This window comes from Anopheles bellator, chromosome 1 (assembly GCF_943735745.2).
Source record: "Anopheles bellator chromosome 1, idAnoBellAS_SP24_06.2, whole genome shotgun sequence".
NCBI classification, from domain to species: domain Eukaryota; kingdom Metazoa; phylum Arthropoda; class Insecta; order Diptera; family Culicidae; genus Anopheles; species Anopheles bellator.
In genome coordinates, this window is record NC_071285.1 from 13202247 (window position 1) to 13215913 (window position 13667).

At 53.6% G+C, this 13667-nt stretch overlaps 4 protein-coding genes across 4 annotated transcripts; 1 reads left to right on the top strand and 3 right to left on the bottom strand.

The window, feature by feature from the left end:
* Positions 1-1108: 1108 nt before the first annotated feature.
* Positions 1109-12817, top strand: LOC131205560 (ATP-binding cassette sub-family F member 1). Its single transcript, XM_058197710.1, has 5 exons — positions 1109-1472; positions 4982-5344; positions 5425-5953; positions 9927-11985; positions 12053-12817. Exons 1-5 carry the CDS (start codon positions 1465-1467, stop codon positions 12724-12726), a joined length of 3633 nt encoding a protein of 1210 aa, XP_058053693.1. The 5' UTR covers positions 1109-1464; the 3' UTR covers positions 12727-12817.
* LOC131205562 (beclin 1-associated autophagy-related key regulator) lies at positions 2622-4555 on the bottom strand. Its single transcript, XM_058197712.1, has 2 exons — positions 3035-4555; positions 2622-2968 (listed from the first exon to the last, which is right to left on the bottom strand). Exons 1-2 carry the CDS (start codon positions 4416-4418, stop codon positions 2739-2741), a joined length of 1614 nt encoding a protein of 537 aa, XP_058053695.1. The 5' UTR covers positions 4419-4555; the 3' UTR covers positions 2622-2738.
* LOC131205561 (ubiquitin carboxyl-terminal hydrolase 5) lies at positions 6258-9332 on the bottom strand. Its single transcript, XM_058197711.1, has 3 exons — positions 8116-9332; positions 6824-8049; positions 6258-6749 (listed from the first exon to the last, which is right to left on the bottom strand). Exons 1-3 carry the CDS (start codon positions 9255-9257, stop codon positions 6577-6579), a joined length of 2541 nt encoding a protein of 846 aa, XP_058053694.1. The 5' UTR covers positions 9258-9332; the 3' UTR covers positions 6258-6576.
* LOC131205563 (U11/U12 small nuclear ribonucleoprotein 35 kDa protein-like) lies at positions 12773-13587 on the bottom strand. The gene is made up of 2 exons (XM_058197713.1): positions 13316-13587; positions 12773-13250 (listed from the first exon to the last, which is right to left on the bottom strand). The coding sequence occupies exons 1-2, from the start codon at positions 13553-13555 to the stop codon at positions 12819-12821; spliced, it is 672 nt and encodes a 223-aa protein (XP_058053696.1). The 5' UTR covers positions 13556-13587; the 3' UTR covers positions 12773-12818.
* Between the last annotated feature and the right edge of the window lie 80 nt (positions 13588-13667).

Genomic DNA, 13667 nt, shown 5'->3' on the forward strand with positions numbered 1-13667 from the left:
CGATAAGCAAACGATAAATTGCGAAAACGGCTCCACTTTGTGAGAGTGTTTGTGCGTGCAACCCTTTCGCGGGGCCTCAGTGCTGACAGCTGATCAGCCGGCCATTGTTTTGACGGGAAACATCTGATCACGGGCCGTTGGAGAGTGGAGCGATTAGAAAACCGATTATCATGTGCCGGGGGTTCGTAAATTGCAACGACTGATTACGATTCTTCTCCCTACGCACTCCGTGCAAAGGAGTCCACTTTATCGTCCAGCCTGCTGAAGTAGCGCGGAATGTGAGCGCGTGCGAGTACACGCTCCTGAAAAACGCGGCAGTCAGTGCCAAGCAGCAAACAACCAAACAACCGATGCTACTTAGAGGAATATCCCATCGTGTAGCGGTCACCAACGCCAGTAGAAGGTAAGTGACTCTCGACTCGCAACACTAGACCGCGATTAAGTCATGCATCTCAGTGGGCCGCGCAGCAAGTAGGATGCCCAATCACCGAGCGCAGTTTGCGAAAACAACAACGACGCCGCGTGTTCACGGCTTGCTGCGGTTGCCTCGCTCGTCACTACCACCGTCATCATTCGCCCAGAGGATGGGAGAGCCCCTCGTGGGGGCCGCACCCCGTCAAGTGCATCGCAAGTGGCCGACCTCGGTTGGTAACAGGCGACGACGGCTTGTTTGTTTGCTACGGCTAATTTTTCGAACCACATAAAAGCAACAGCCTTTGATTAGGATTACCAGCCGCGCACGATGGCCAATTGTTTTCTGGCCGCCAGCTTTCTTTAATCTTCCGCGCGCGTAGCGATGGTTTCCCAGGTGGCAACCTCGTCGCGTGCTCAAGTGGCTGGATGCTACAGAAGGCGGGGGGCCTGTTTACGGATCGTTAGAAACGGCCGCTACCGCTACGAGCTGAGCCGGTTCTTCCTTATCACCTCCTCGACCATGCAGAGTGTAGAAGCACAGCACAGCGGCGAGGGAGCGAGATAGAAGGCGAGGGCCTGGAACTGGGAATGACTGTTGGCCAGAGGGTCTCCCCCCGAGGGGCGTCGGACTGGGCCGCGTTTTGGTTTAAAGTCAATCTCGGCGACCGGCTCGGCATCACTTGTTTGCGAGAAATCGAACGGGACACGCGTGCTTTCGTGTGGGTTCTAAATCCGTGGCCCTATTCGGCGGTTCATGTTGCACCGTCCGCGAACAAAACCTGTTTTCTGAAACCGAGCCGAGGGACGACAGAACCGTGAACGTGATCGTGCGGTCTTGCGGAGTAATTGATATCGGTATCGGAAGTGTCAGTCTCAGGCGCTTCTTCGTGTGGCCTGTGGCGCACGCGCTCAAGGTGGTCCAGATAGTTGCCCCGAGGTAGAAGTACGCTGTGCCTTTCTAACGCGAGAGAGAACCATCATAAATATTCAACGGACCCTGCGGAGTCGCCGCCAGGAAGAAGCAAACAAACCGCACCAACCATCAGCAAAATGAATCGGTAAGGCCGCAGCCTAACATTGAAAGTAGCTAAGGGACAGGCCCCTGGTAACCGGGCCACTAGTCTGATTGTGAAGATGACGAACCAGGCAGTTAACAGACGGGCGGCCAGTAACATTCCTCGACCCTCGGAAGCTCAGCGTGTTGTGAACGTGAAAGCGATAACTACTGCCCCTCAGTGCAGGGGTAGAAAACAGGGCCCAGGTTCCCAGGGCCTTTGGCGAAAATATTGTTCAGCAGCGCAAACAACGTGGCCAACTAGGGGCCAACTAGTTTGTTATTTGCGCTCCGTCGAAGGATGGTACGATCGAAGTGTTTTTCTGCCCCCTCCACAATTGGTCTCGTATCAGCCGATCCTGTTGCACTACTTTTCGTTCGAGCGATGATCGTGGAGGCCGTACGCCGCGAGATGATAAGAAAGGATTTCGAGACAAACAACGGTGTTTTCACACACTGAATGGCAGTAGTGTTCTTTTCGAACGAAATTGAGAGCTAGCGGACAGGTTCTAAAATCGAACCAAAAGAGCATTGAACCATTTTCGCCTCCGATCGGACACGTGACGAATCCTCGTGGCTGCCGTTGTTCTGCTTTGCGGCCGACCACGTGCTGTGGATGTCGCAACGAGAGCCTTCGTACCGTTTAAAATAGCTTCTTATCAGCATTTGGATCCAGCAAACAGTCATCCGATCGCTTCCCTTTCTTAACCTTTGTGTCTGGAAGAAGATGATTACGTATTGGCTGCTTGATCGGTGCGTGATGCTCGGGCAAGGGAGTCATCATTTTTCACTCCTTCACCGTATTGCATCACGTTTCTTCAACTTGTGTGAAAAATCCATTTAACCACGTATATTTAGTTTGATAAATCACAGTTGATAGGTTTCGCTTTATTTCCTGCTCTTATACTCAACATAACATCGATAAATCTAGTTACAATATTTTACACTGTCCTCACGATCGGCATTGCCACATCCAATTCTTATACACTTTAAATGTTTAGTAAAAAAATAAGCTCTAACTACTTTCTAAAGCGTGGCCAAGAGTGATGCGCCTACATTCGTTGGCCGCCACGGCAACTGACGCCACAGCGTGAGTGGCCAGTTTTTGTAATTCGTAAAATAATTGTGCGCTGTCGGACGGGTGCCCGTCACAATAGAGCTGATCCTATCACATCTGCGGAAAAGCCTCGGCCTTCCTTCTTCGAGGCGAATCTGGGATTGAGCGTAGGTCGAGTTGCAATGGTGCCGGCTGCCGGTTTGGTGTCCCAGTTTATTTGCCCGTCCATCCTTTCCAGAACGAGCTGACCGAAGCGAAGGCACTCGTCACTAGGCTGGTGGGGGCCGGCGGAAGATACTGATGATGATGGGGACCGGCGTACGTGGGGCGACGATGCTGCTGCTGCTCGAGTGGCACTGTCAACGGTTGGTACGGATGATCGGCAGTCACTGGCGAAAGGTTGCTCGGTACCGCTTCCCATTCCTGGTGGATGATGGTTTCATCTATTTGCGAGAACAAAAGTAATGTTTAGAACACGAGGGCAGAATGGTCGAATCGGCTTCCCGTACCTTCCGAATCGGAATCTTCACCGATGTCTTGCATTAGCAGCTGTTCCATGGAATCACTCAAACAGCTCGTCCGATCGGTCGGTCCACAGTGGCCAAGAAGGGGCGATGACAGTAGACACAGCAAGTTCTCGAGGGTATGCGTCGGATGCATGTCGTTCAGCCGGCAGCATTGGGCATAACAGAGAGCCACAATGTCCGCGTTCAGGCGTGCCACTTTCTTCCGAAACGGTCCCTCCGCTAGGCTTGTGGTGCAGAAGTCGGCATAAGCTACCCGGCGCGGTAACCGCACATCCAGCACGAACGCAATGAGCTGCACCAGCTGAGCAGTGTACGTAAGGGCGGCCGAAATCGTGTGCGCCGGATTGTGACATCCCGTCCGGGCGTTACTACGGGCTCCCGGACTGCCGGATGATGAAGCAACAGCGCCAGCTGTAGCCCACTCCGTATACGCCGAATAGTTGCCGGTCCCCGGAAGCGATGGGGCCACAATGACGTGTTGCACCTCTCCGAAACTATCCTGCAGCACCCACTGGCCCCGAACGTAGGCCGTACGGGTAGCCTCGGAGATTTCGTGTATCGTGCTGCGACTGTTTGTGCCACCCGGTTGGCCCCCCTCGGTGGCCGAACTGTCGCTCGCGGTGCTCGCCGTACTGCTCTGGCTGCGGCTAACGATGGTTTGCGATATCGGGAAGATGAAGCGCACCAGCTCCTGCACATGGTCGGCCCGCAGTAAACGCAGCCGCTCCTGCATCGTGCCGAGTTGCCGTTTCCGGTATTCGCTCTCTTCCACCTTCAGCATTACGAACTCGCTCAGCTCCTGCACCTTATCGTTGCATCGTGGCAGCTTGATGCGCAGTGTCCGGTTGGTCTCGCGTACTGTCCGCTCTCGCACCCGCAGTTCCTCAATCGTGCGTCGCTTTTGTTCGATGGTTTTACGCAGGATGTTGGCCTTATCCGTGCACCGCTTGATGTCGCCGCGCAGCTGGTCGGCCGCCCGGTGCTTGGCCAACTTTCGCATTGCCTTCGCTTCGAGGGTCGCGTTCGCGGTGCGCAGGTTTCGCAACCGTTGCTGCTTCTCACCGAAGCGCTCGGAAAGCTGGAGCTGCGGGTGAGCCACACTCGAAGCGACGCTGGCCGTATGCACAAAGTTGCCGTTCCGAATGCACTGCTTGCAGTGGAACTGCCGTCTCGCGTGGGAACAGAGGGGGCAGCGGAGTGTGCTGCTGCTGACCCCGCCGATCTGGAAGCTCGACGCCGACAGCAGATCGTCCGGCACGTCGTCACCGTGCACGTCGTCGTCCTCGTCGTGCGAGAAGGAGGAAATGTGGAAGTTTCCCGGTGCGCCACCCGAATCCGACGTCGAACTGCTGGCATTCGTTGCCATCGCTTGCTGACGAATCGCTTTCGACGCCGTTCGATCGCGGTTATTGCGCCGTGGCCCCGCTGCGAGAGAGACGTTTTCGAGACGGTTGTTTTCGCGATCGCGAAATTGCGCGATTGACGTTTTTGTTGCTTGGGCTCCTGTTCAGACCACACTGCACTCTGCAATCAAAATGCAAATAGGTGATGAAATCCCCGGAGCCACTGCTGCTGCTGCTGGAGGCAGTGTCTTTCGTTGCACAATCCGCGGTCGGTCGACCGGAAGCTGCGAAGGCGATTCACTGTTGTTTCACTGTTGTTCCTGCCAACCAACCGACCAAAGATGATGATAAAACGCGATGATGAACATCACCACCCCGCCACTCCAAACAGGACCGAGAGCGTTATCAAGCGTTACGCTCTCGACACAAGCTGTCATAACGAGCTCTTTGTTTACTTCGCTCGCGTTACTGCAACAGCTGATGAACGAACATGGGGCACGACCGCACAGTACTCCGCTAGAATGTCCGTTGCATTTCAAATTCAGCTACAACCTTACGAAAATCTACGTTTTCTGCTTCTCTGTAGTGCCCTGTTCGGAAGCTTGGTGGCCATCTCGGCCACGGACAGCACCCGTGGTGTCAGCAGTCGCGCAGGATCCGGAGAACCGTTGGAGCCCATTCTCCCGCGCCGCAACAGTTTGCCTCCAGCGCCACCGATCTTTAAAGCGATCGTTCCTTCGAAGCAGAACGGAACCACTCTAACCCGGAGTAACGGAGGCACGATGACGAACGACCGCCCGGTCGAACTATCGAAACGCGCAGCGGAAGCACGAGAGGCGCTTAAAAAGGCGCATATTGTGTGTTTCGATGTGGACTCTACCATCATAACGGAGGAGGGTATCGACGAGCTGGCCCAGTTCTGTGGCAAGGGCAGTGAAGTTGCCGCACTGTAAGTAGTAGTAGAGCACAAGGAAGCAGTGCACAAGCGTTTGGATTTTAACTAACGGACTCTTTTCGCGACTTTCACAGCACAAGGGAAGCGATGGGCGGTAGCATGACGTTCCAGGAAGCGCTTAAACGCCGGTTAGACATCATCAAACCGTCGCAGCGACAGATTCGCGAATTTCTCAAAATGCACCCCTCGACGATCTCGTCCGGTGTGAAGGAACTGATCGAGCAGCTGCGCCAAAACAACGCGATCGTGTTCCTGGTTAGCGGAGGGTTCGATTGTTTGATCGAACCGGTTGCGGACGCGCTGCAAATACCATTGTGCAACCTGTACGCCAACAAGCTTTACTTCAACTACAACGGAAGCTATGCCTCGTTCGATGCGACGCAGGTTACGTCGCGATCGGGTGGCAAGGGTGAAGCGATCAAGCTGATCAAAAGTCAGGTGGCGGGCGGCATGAGCGCCGGGGCGGATAAGATCGTGGCGATGATCGGTGACGGGATGACGGATTTGGAAGCGTGCCCACCGGGAAACTTTTTCATCGGATACGGTGGCAATGCCGTGCGGGAGGAGGTTCAAAAGCGGGCCACGTACTACGTGACCAACTTTGCCGATCTCCTATGGTGATCCGGCGGACACTCTCACCGTGCACTCTCAGCTCTGCAGCTCAGTTTACATAAAATGTTTTCTTAAGTTTAAACGTTACTCTTAAGTTGCTTGTAAATAGGTTTTCCAATTTGTTTGCTTATTAGTTAGTATTTTTTGAAAGAGCAAAATATACAGAAATCCATCGATCTGTAAAACTTATTTCGAGTTGACGGTAATCTGATTGAAAAGACGAAAGAAACGAGCTTCGAGTGTGTGTCACAAAAAATCCTTATGCCCCGTGCTTGTTGTTGCGTATTATTGATTTTATTGTTCTCGGTTGAATCCATGCTATTATTGAACGAATGATTCGAGGCAGTGCCTATGGCGGACTCTCGAAGGGCGACAACTTAACCGACGACGAATGATACGACAGAAATAAAGAGGTCGCCTTTTGAATAAAAAAAAGGGGCTTGGTGAGCGGAAACTTGTCACTTAGGGCGCCACGACAGTGTTTTGCTGCCGCCAAATTGTTTTGCTTAGAACGTTTCGATTTCTTTTACTACTAATATTAGTTCACAGTCCACGAGAGCAGTGTTTCAGGGGAGAACGGACCCCTCACATTCGAGTCATTGTTGGTTCGCACCCTAAACTCGCTGGTAAAGGTACAGGTAACCGAGCTCTTTGGGTGGGTTCTGCGAGATCGCTACCTTGTTGTCGTTGAAGATCACCCACTGGCCGTCCTTCAAGATGTGGCAGACATAGTGTCCGACCTGGGCCGACGCTCCCATGTGTGAGATAAATGCCACCAGTTTGTATTCTGCAGTAGAGTTAGAGAAGAATGTCGTTCAATTGGTGGTGGCCATTTTGTGTCCACTTTCGGCTTCAACTTACTGCCAGTTCCATCACGGTAGGAAGGTCCTTGGGGTTTGCTGGTGCCAACCGCGGCTTGTACCGGCGTAGAACCGGAAGCCGCTCCGGCAGCAGCGGCCGTAGCAACACTGTCGAATGTCGCATCATCGATAGCCATCGTGTCCAGTTCGTCCGTATGGGAAAAGATCCAATCGACGGCCCGTTCCGTGTTGTTACCAGTTTCTCGCAGGGCTTTGGTTGCCTGCCGATCAGTAAAGCCCATTCCCATCAACATTTCCAGTCCGACCGGATCGGGCTCGAAAGAGGCCACCGCAGGTTGTGCACCCGTCTTTCCGCCCGTTCCCGGCGGCACGAACGGCGCAGCGAAGTCAGCATCGGCAATGTGTTCCATCATCCACTGGGTGGCCGGTTCGACGCCGGTGTTTTTCGTGAAGAAAATGGCCCGCTTACAAGCTTCCTGTGGGAAGCCCATACCGAGTAACTGCTCCATTACCTCCGGATCCATCGGTGGTGGCGTTGGTGGACGGCCCACGATATCGGGCAGCTCCTCCTCGTTCGGCTGCTTGCCCGTTCCGCGCAGTGTTTCAAGATCCAGCACCTCCGGGATGTCGATCGCCACGTCCAGCTTGATCGAGGTCCAGTCTTCCTTGAGGGTGAACTTTTTTAGATGCAACATCAAATAGTCCGGCATCGAGGCGAGTTTAGTCGTCTTTTTGGCGGTCGTTTTGGCGTTGATCGCCGAGCTGTAGAACTGATCGACCAACTCCGGCTGCGCGAACGTGTCGAGACAAGCGGCCAGCGGAATCTTCGGTCGCACCAAACTGTCCGGATCGAGCCGGCGACCCTCCTTGTCAGCCGCTTCGCGCTCCGCCTCGTATCGCTTCACCTCCTCGATGTTGGTGGCCTTCTGCAGCGGAATCTGGAGCGGCAGGCACCATTCATCGCGCCGATTGTACATCACTTTACCGCTGGAGCAACACTCGACACGATCTTCAATGCAGAACTTGAGCGCGTCGGCCGGATTCACTTGATGGCGGCTGTGCTTCTCGAGGGTGCTGACCAGGTGCAAAAAGAACTCTTGCGCGTCCTGCTGCTGTTTGGTCGAAAAGTCCGGATGGCCCTGACCGATCAGAGCCTTGAACATGGTCGGAGCAATGCCACCGCTCGACGAATCGCCTACCGTATCGAGGCTGTTCTCCGACAACACACTGTACTTGCCACTGCACAAACCCGTACCCAACTTGGCCCTGTGGAAAAAAGAGTAGTGTTTTCGTTGCTTTAAAGAAGTCTCAAACATGAAACATTGGACTTACATTTGCACGTTAAAATCATTCGCCGGATCGGCTGGGGCATTGTCGAAGATTGCGCCTGATCCGTCCACGAAGCGCCGCACAAAGTCCGGGATCGTGTACATTACCTGCATGACGCTGTTGAGGTAGCAGGTGTTGCCGAGGTTCTTCATGCCCGTGTAGCCCGGACCGGCGATCGGTTTCAGTTGGCTCGCACTCTCGCACAGAATGCCCCACTCACCGATACGTTGGTTCAGATCAAGCTCCAGCTCGATCATCGATTTCTCCGTTTTCTCCAGCTGGCCCACGTTGATGCCCCAGTGGGCGAGGTGCTTCACCAGGTGCGGATCCTCTACCATATCGTCTTCGCTGTAACTGTAAACGTCACCCTTGCCGTCGGCCGTAATTGTTCCCAGTTTTACGGCCAATGGGTACGACGTTTCCTTGTAGTGGTTGACGGCGTGATCGTTGCCACCCGAACCGTCAAAGAACTTGCGGCCGCACATGATCGAACCGTCCGTCAGATTCAGCCACAGGTTACTGGTGAGATCACATTTTTCACACTTCCAGCCAGTCGGTGGAATCTTCCGGCCATTGGCCAGCTGTAGCAGATCGGCTGCGTGGCGCGACACTTGGCGGATTTCACCGTCCCACGTACCGGCGAGCTGTTCCCGTTCGCGCTTCACCGACGCCGCTTCGGCACGCTGTATTGCATCGACCGCATTCTGTACTAGCAGCGGGAGGTCCGGGTTGGGGTAATCCAGGCGCACGGCAACGGAGCCATCGTCCGCGAACACTACCACCTTGTAGTGCTCTTTGTACTCGTACTTTTTGTTCTCGACCGTGGCACCACCCTCGACTCCGATCGCTAGTCGGGTGATTTTCTTCTCTGGCCCCTCGGCTCCACTCCCGGCGGAAGTGCCCGATGCCGGATCCGGCAGCTCAGTTTTGTCCCGCTTCAGATGCAGAAACACCCGGTTGCCCGATCGTTGGGCGTAGCGGGATGCGTGCTCCTCGCCGAAACCGAGAAACGTGGCCAAACTCACGTACAGCCCGGTGGCCGTCTCTGGTGTGTCGAACGAGTAGACGCATTCCTCCTTGTATACGTTGTCGCTGGCGCAGGGTACCTTCACCTGGGACGCGAGATGCTTCTGGAGCGTTTCCATATCGCGCAACGCTTGTCGGCCAACCTGGTGCTGGTGATGTATCGAGCGAAGAAGCGGCAATCTAGTTTATTTCACTTTGCCTTTTTTGCACAATCACGACAATGGAGTCGATAATTCACGATGATAATAATGATAATCACGAAACGATGCCGACGATGAATTTTTGCAAGCGGCACACTTTTGACAGCCACGGGTTTTGACGGTTTGACAGCTAACGGTTTTGCCTATATGTACCTTGGGCACGGGGAAATGGATGATATAAGTAATTTATCATTGAAAAGCTACAACAGTCAATTTCTTTACTTACTAAAAATGTGTGTTTTCCTCAGTCAAACCTATTTGTGAAAGTAAAATCATTAAAAAGGATTTTGAGCATAATTCTGCACACATGTATACCAATCTTGGTATTGCAAAATGCAGTGTCTTCTTCTTCGAAGTTTGACATACGTCATAGCTGTCGCTCCCCAAATAAAAAAATACATTCCGCAATCACGCACGTTTTGACCGTTTGTCGCAGGATTGCACCACCGAAAATCTTCCGGAAGAATCGCCACCATCCGCCGGCCAAAGTAGGGCCAGAGTTGCTACGTGGTTACGCCGGCTGCCGTCGAAATGCCACCGAAAAAGAAGGGCAACAAAAAGAACCAGGACTGGGAGGACGACGATCAGTCGGAGAAATCGTCGATCGTGCTTGATCCACCCGCTGGTGGCGGTGGCAAAAGTGCGAAAAAGAAGGGAGGCAAAGTTGACAACGTGGTAGATTCGGACGATGAAAGTGTGCCAGCTGGACGCAGCAAAAAGGGCGCAGGAACTGCACCGGCCAGCTCCGGAGCTGGTGGTAAAAAGGGGAAAAAAGGTAGAAAGGGTGAAGACGATTGGAGTGATAATGAGGAGCCAGCGGCGGGTAAAGGGCGCAGCAAAGCACCACCGGTTGTGGATTCCGATGAGGGAGAGAAGAAACCGGCCGTAAAATCTGGCCAAGGCAAGAAGGAACAGAAGAAGGCACCGGCAAAGGCCAAAGGAAAGGGCAAGAAGGATGATGATTGGTCGGATAAGGAAGAGAAGGAAATCGATCTGCTAGCGGGCGGCGGCGGTGGTGCATCGGACGATGACGAAGATGACGATGAGGACCGGATGGTGGCCATGATGAGCAAAAAGGGGGCCAAAAAGAAGCAGCAACAAACGGCCAAAAACAAAAAAGTGGCCGCTAAACGGCAGGAGTCGGAGGAGGAAGACAGTGAAGAAGAGCTTGAGAGTGAGCCGGAAGTAGTGCCGTCGAAAGCGGAGGTTCAACCAAAGGAAACCCCCAAAGCAACGCCAGTGCCGGAAGTGAAGAAGGATGAACCAGCCAAACCAGCCCCGGCGGTGGAAAAGCAGGTGGAACCGAAAGTGGAACCGAAAGTGGAACCGAAAGTGGATCCGAAAGTGGAAGTTCAACCAGAACCAGAACCAGAACCAGAACCAGAACCGGAACCTGAAGGCGAGGCGAGTCCCGATGCCGAAGTTGAAGAGATGGCGGATAAGGTGGCCGAAGAACTTACCTTGGACGAAGCAGGCGAGGAGAAGGAGAAAAAACTGACGCACAAGGAAAAAAAGAAGCTCAAGAAGCAGCAAGAGTTCGAGAAAATGCAGGAAGCGATGCTTCGGAAGGGTGGCCAGGGCCATTCGGATCTGGATAGCAACTTTACGATGTCGCAAGCACTGAAGACGGGCAACCAGAGCAAGCACCAGGAGCATGCGGTGGATATAAAAATCGAAAACTTTACCATTTCGGCCAAGGGTAACGACCTGTTCGTAAACGCGAATCTGCTGATTGCCAACGGGCGCCACTACGGACTGGTCGGTCCGAACGGCCACGGCAAGACGACGCTGCTGCGTCACATCGCTAACCGTGCCTTTGCCATTCCGCCCAATATCGATGTGTTGTTATGCGAACAGGAGGTGGTGGCGGACGAAACATCCGCCGTCGAGACGGTGCTAAAGGCGGATGTCAAGCGCACCGCACTGCTGAAAGAGTGCAAGGAACTGGAGGATGCGGTCGAGAGTGGCAAAATCGAACTACAAGATAAGCTGCAGGAGGTTTACAACGAGTTGAAGGCGATTGGGGCCGATTCCGCGGAACCACGGGCCCGCCGCATCTTGGCAGGGTTGGGTTTTTCGCGCGCAATGCAAAATCGTCCTACGAACGCGTTCTCCGGAGGTTGGCGTATGCGTGTGTCACTCGCCAGGGCTCTGTTTATCGAACCGACGCTGCTGCTTCTCGATGAACCGACGAACCATCTCGATCTGAACGCCGTCATTTGGCTAGACAACTATCTGCAGGGCTGGAAGAAGACGCTGCTAATCGTTTCTCACGATCAGTCCTTCCTGGACAATGTGTGCAACGAGATCATCCATTTGGACACCAAGAAGCTGTACTATTACAAGGGCAACTACACGATGTTCAAGAAGATGTACGTTCAGAAGCGCAAGGAGATGGTCAAGGACTACGAGAAGCAGGAGCGCCGGTTGAAGGAGCTGAAGGCGCACGGACAATCAAAGAAGGCAGCCGAGAAGAAACAGAAGGAGAACTTGACCCGCAAACAGGAGAAGGGCCGCACTAAGAACCAGAAACCGGGCGAAGAGGACGAGGGACCGGTTGAGCTGCTGTCCCGACCGAAGGAGTACATCGTGAAGTTTAGCTTTCCGGATCCGCCACCGTTGCAACCCCCAATCCTGGGACTGCAAAGTAAGTGGACTGCTAACAACTGCATTGAACCCCTTTTGGCTTCATTTCTTTTTTTTTAAATTTCCAGATTGTAACTTCAATTTCCCTAACCAAAAGCCATTGTTCATTGGGGCCGATTTCGGCATCGACCTGAACAGCCGTGTTGCCATCGTTGGCCCGAACGGAGTGGGTAAATCGACGTTCCTCAAGCTGTTGGTGGGCGAACTGGAACCGGTGAAGGGTGAAGTGAAGCGCAACCATCGGTTGCGGATCGGACGGTTCGATCAGCACTCTGGTGAACATCTGACGGCGGAGGAAACGCCATCCGAGTATCTGCAGCGGTTGTTCAACCTACCGTATGAGAAGGCCCGCAAACAGCTGGGCACGTTCGGGCTAGCCAGCCATGCGCACACGATCAAAATGAAGGATCTTTCCGGTGGCCAGAAGGCTCGTGTTGCGTTAGCGGAATTGTGCCTCAATGCGCCCGACGTGCTGATTCTCGATGAACCGACCAACAACCTGGACATTGAGTCGATCGATGCGCTTGCCGATGCAATCAACGATTATAAGGGCGGTGTGATAATCGTTTCGCACGACGAACGTTTAATTCGGGAGACCGAGTGTGCCCTGTACGTGATCGAAGACCAGACGATCAACGAGGTGGACGGTGATTTCGACGATTATCGAAAGGAGGTGTTGGACAGCTTGGGCGAGATTATCAACAACCCGAGCATATCGGCCAACGCCGCGGTGCTGCAGTGATCGCTTGGCGGCGGCAACGAGACCGTGGTGGGATTAGTGTTGCTTCTGCGTTCTGTTTTTATTATTACGATTAAATATATACACAATTTGCCTCAAATGAGCCTTTTACCTCCTTCTTTCACTTTGGTGTCACCGTAACTTTCGGCACCTTCCCTCCGATGGCGCACGCGCCGGTTCCACTCGCTGACACTGGACACACCAGAACCGGTGCCCTCGAGAAACGGTCTCCGGAACGGTTGGACTTTGCAGCCGAATCGCAGCTGAGACGATTGTTTTCGTCCGCCAAATCCACCACCTAATCGACGCGGCTTCCACCCTTCGAGCCGCCGTTCCCACTCTTCGTCGACCAGAATTTCCTTTCCTTCGATGATGCACCCGTGCATTCGATCGATTGCGCGCAGTGCCTCGTCGCGGGTGGAGTACTCGATGAATGCATACCCTCGCGGCATTCCGGTAACTGTATCGGTGACAATCCGTGATTTGACGATCGTTCCGAACGGGCTAAACTTAGAGGTCAGTTTTTCCTGCGAATGGATCGTTATTAAAATGGTTTCTCTTTGTTTTGGACAGTTGTGTTCTACACACTTACTTCGGTCACCGAGTGCGCCAAGCGGCCGACGAAGATCGTGTGCAACGGATTACCCTGCACTTTGTGGTTCGGTTTGTAGTGCGAGTTTAGCGCCCGTATCAGCGCCCGATCGTGAGCCACCTCGTCCGTTCCGTCGATTGAACCGACCCGAATCGGATCGTACACGTCCGTGACGTACTTTGACCACCGATGCGGGGGATTGCGATGACCGGGAGAATCATTTTCATTTGGATTTGGCATTGATTTTAAAACGTTGCAAGCAGTTAAATTTTTAAATTACCCTTTCACACGTCGTCTGCTCGCTGCTATTTTGTTTACATCCCAGATACCTTTGACGCAGCTGTCAGATTCG

Coding starts and splice junctions, on each gene's coding strand:
- LOC131205560 (XM_058197710.1), top strand. Junction 5,345..5,424: donor GGCAGTGAAGTTGCCGCACT/GTAAGTAGTAGT, acceptor CGACTTTCACAG/CACAAGGGAAGCGATGGGCG. Junction 5,954..9,926: donor CGTACTACGTGACCAACTTT/GCCGATCTCCTA, acceptor GACGACGATCAG/TCGGAGAAATCGTCGATCGT.
- LOC131205562 (XM_058197712.1), bottom strand. CDS start 4,418: ATGGCAACGAATGCCAGCAGTTCGACGTCGGATTCGGGTGGCGCACCG. Junction 2,969..3,034: donor TGAAGATTCCGATTCGGAAG/GTACGGGAAGCC, acceptor TCTCGCAAATAG/ATGAAACCATCATCCACCAG.
- LOC131205563 (XM_058197713.1), bottom strand. CDS start 13,555: ATGCCAAATCCAAATGAAAATGATTCTCCCGGTCATCGCAATCCCCCG. Junction 13,251..13,315: donor TGGCGCACTCGGTGACCGAA/GTAAGTGTGTAG, acceptor ATCCATTCGCAG/GAAAAACTGACCTCTAAGTT.
- LOC131205561 (XM_058197711.1), bottom strand. CDS start 9,257: ATGGAAACGCTCCAGAAGCATCTCGCGTCCCAGGTGAAGGTACCCTGC. Junction 8,050..8,115: donor AATGATTTTAACGTGCAAAT/GTAAGTCCAATG, acceptor TTTTTTCCACAG/GGCCAAGTTGGGTACGGGTT. Junction 6,750..6,823: donor CTACCGTGATGGAACTGGCA/GTAAGTTGAAGC, acceptor ACTCTACTGCAG/AATACAAACTGGTGGCATTT.